Source organism: Neltuma alba, unplaced genomic scaffold (genome assembly GCF_004799145.2).
Source record: "Neltuma alba isolate B1F8T4 unplaced genomic scaffold, ASM479914v2 tig00010174_pilon, whole genome shotgun sequence".
NCBI lineage: Eukaryota > Viridiplantae > Streptophyta > Magnoliopsida > Fabales > Fabaceae > Neltuma > Neltuma alba.
Window position 1 is genome coordinate 1346750 of NW_021635117.1, and position 3322 is coordinate 1350071.

Sequence of the window (3322 nt, forward strand, 5' to 3'; positions counted from 1 at the left end):
AGAGACACTGCTAAAGAAATGAGGTGGCATAAGGAGAAGCACACAAATGATGGTGTATTGAGACATCCAGCCGACTCTCTTGCTTGGCAACACTTTGACCAACAATATCCTAGTTTTTCTACTGATTGGCAAGTGATGGATTTCAACCTTTTGGGAATATGAGTGCCAATCATAGCATTTGGCCTGTAGTTTTGGTACCATATAATTTGCCACCATGGCTTTGCATGAAAAGCCCATATTTTATGATGACACTTCTTATTCCTGGTCCAAAGTGTCCAGGTAATGAAATAGATGTTTACTTACAACCAATGATTGAGGAGCTGAAACAATTGTGGGAAGTAGGGGTGCAAACATATGATGTATTTTCTCAATCAAATTTTATGATGTATGCAGCAGTGTTGTGGACGATAAATGATTTCCCCGCATATGGAAATCTTTCAGGATGGTCAACTAAAGGCAAGTTTGCATGCCCTTGTTGTCACAAAGACACGCATTGCATTTCATTAAGGAGCAAGTTATCTTATATGGGTCATAGGTGTTTTCTTCCACAAAATCACCCATGGCGCAAAGATGCAAAATCATTTGATGGAAAAGAAGAACTCAGAGCTCCACCAATTCCATTAACTGGAGATGACGCACTTATGCAATTAGAACAATTGGGTAATATATCATTTGGAAAAGGCCAAAAACGAAAACGCCCTACAAATAGTAAGGCTTATAATTGGAGGAAAAGAAGCATTTTTTCCAATTGCCTTATTGGAAAATTTGTTGATACGACATAATCTTGATGTGATGCATATAGAAAGAAATGTTTCTGATAATCTTGTATCGACAGTGATGGATTTACTTGGAAAGACAAAGGACACATTAAAAAGTAGGTATGATTTGGTGGATTTGGGCATTAGGAGTAATTTGCACCCGATTAAGAATGGTAATGATGTTTATAAGCCTCCTGCTCCTTACACATTATCTTCTGAAAAGAAACAATCCCTTTGCAAATTCTTGGCTAACTTAAAAGTACCTGATGCTTTTGCATCTAATATCTCAAGGTGTGTCAACATTCACGAGCGAAAAATATTTGGTTTGAAGTGTCATGATCACCATGTGCTATTGCAGGAAATATTTCCAATTGCAATACGTGGGTTACTGCCTCCCCAAGTATGTGAACCAATAATACAATTGGGAAGATTTTTTAAAAATCTTTGTTCAAAGTGTTTAACATGTGAAGAACTTGACAAACTTCAAAGTCAAATAGAAATAACTTTGTGCAAGTTAGAGACCATATTCCCACCTGCCTTTTTTGACGTAATGGTTCACTTGCCTATACACTTGGGGAGGAGAGGCAAAAGTTGGTGGGCCAGTTCAGTATCGTTGGATGTACCCCATAGAAAGGTAATTCGCTTTAACAAGGTTACTTTACAATTATATTTATAATCTATCATTTAAAACCATTCAATAAGGCTTGACTTTTTGTTGTAGGTATTTGCGAACTCTAAAGTCATATGTTGGCAATAAGGCCCAACCTGAAGGATCAATTGCAGAAGGATATTTGGCAGATGAAAGTCTAACTTTTTGTTCACGATACTTGAAAGACATTCCTACTAAATTTAATGTGCAGCATCGGAATGATGACATCAGTGATAATAATATCAGTAATGAGCTTTCGGTGTTCAAGAAAAGTGGTGAAGCTAAAGGACATTTTGAGTCAGTCTCTCTTTCTTATGAAGAGTATTGTCAGGCAAGAATGTATGTGCTCCAAAATTGTGAAGAAACTTGGCCATTCATAGAGTACGTCAACTTAATTTAACAAGAATGAATTTGTTATAATTTATATTTTTCTCACTTGTGTAAAAACATGTAGGGAACAGAGGAGAGAACTTGAAGCTCGGGGATTAATGAGTGAGCAAAACCAATATAAAGAGTTTCCTGATTGGTTCCGTTCACGAGTAAGTTCTAGACTTTGAGCTTTGAAGTTTATATTAATAATATTAATGCATATTGAAGGAATGGTTCTTCTTTAATAGGTGATAGCATTGTCCACACAAGGCTTTGTAAGTCCTGAACTCAAAAGTTTATCAATTGGTCCATCGAGAGTGGTCAATCGTTACTCTATGTTTATAGGCAATGGATTTCGTTTTCATGCAAAAGATCGGGCAATAGGAAAAAGAACTCAAAATGATGGAGTCATGGCCAAGGGTGATGACACTGATGCTAATAAAGAATATTATGGTGTGTTAGAGCATATTTATGAGTTATCTTACATAGAGAATAAAAAATTATACTTGTTTAAGTGTCACTGGTGGGATGTCGCTAACTATGGCGAAGGATATAAGGTGGATAAGTATGGGTTCACAAGTATCAACACTCAATGTTCATTACAAACTAATGAACCATTTATTTTAGCATCTCAAGCAGAGCAAGTTTTTTATGTGGATGATATTGTTGACCCGGGTTGGATTGTTGTTGTCAAAACGAATCCACGTGACTTGTTCAATATGCCGATTGAGAATGTTAATGTTGGTAGTGATGTTAATATTGCAATGGTTGATGAAGAGCCTTATCAACAATTGGTGGTTGATTTAAATGCAAGTCTTATACAGCATGATATCTTTATTGACTTGTGTGGAGATGATGTACAACCCCAAACTTTCATTCAAGTAGGAGAACCATCACAAAGAAGTAATATGGAGATTGGATTTATTGATGATAGTGAATCTAATTCACTAGTTCATGACGATAGTGATGAAGAAGATGTGCTTGATGGTAATGATAGTGATACTGAAGAAGAAAGTGACATTGAAGGTGAAATAGAAGATGATGATACAAGTGATAGTACCACAGAGGACTCAACAGAATGAAACTACAATCCTCATAAATGGTAGTTTTTATTAATATATTCTTAACAAGTTAGATTTTGTAATTTTTTTAATATATACTATCTTCATAAAGAGTAGTTTTATTAACATAAAAAACAATCTAAATTTTGTACATTATTGCAGGATATGTCAGGGCTAAAGAGAGGATGGGGTAGGAGAAGCTCTTCCTTCACACGACATGGCAGCACAAGTAGTGGAGGTATTAGCTCTACCCCTGCAATTAGACATACCATTTCACCTCGACCACTCCAAGTACAATTTGAGGAATTGCCTACCGACTCTCCCCCTACTCAAAACAGTAGTGCAGGTAAATTTTCTTTACTTTTATATAATACAAGTAACTAATTAGCATCACATACTTTTGACTATATTATTTGTTCACTTGAATGATAGGCTCTTCTAATATAATTAAGAAAGGTAGAGGAGTTTATAAGTCGCTCAATGTG

The 3322-nt window shown here is 35.8% G+C and overlaps 1 protein-coding gene across 1 annotated transcript; it reads left to right on the plus strand.

The window, feature by feature from the left end:
- Positions 1–214: 214 nt before the first annotated feature.
- LOC114754652 (uncharacterized) lies at positions 215–2858 on the plus strand. Its single transcript, XM_028943444.1, has 7 exons — positions 215–279; positions 536–660; positions 803–1049; positions 1117–1158; positions 1480–1746; positions 1862–1946; positions 2025–2858. The coding sequence occupies exons 1-7, from the start codon at positions 215–217 to the stop codon at positions 2856–2858; spliced, it is 1665 nt and encodes a 554-aa protein (XP_028799277.1).
- Positions 2859–3322: the final 464 nt, after the last annotated feature.

What these genes read in the sequence shown, in the direction of transcription:
- LOC114754652 (XM_028943444.1), top strand. Translation starts at nt 215, where the DNA reads ATGGCTTTGCATGAAAAGCCCATATTTTATGATGACACTTCTTATTCC. An exon ending in TCCTGGTCCAAAGTGTCCAG is followed by an intron (nt 280 to 535) that starts GTAATGAAATAG and finishes TATGGGTCATAG; the next exon opens with GTGTTTTCTTCCACAAAATC. An exon ending in TTTGCATCTAATATCTCAAG is followed by an intron (nt 1,050 to 1,116) that starts GTGTGTCAACAT and finishes GTGCTATTGCAG; the next exon opens with GAAATATTTCCAATTGCAAT.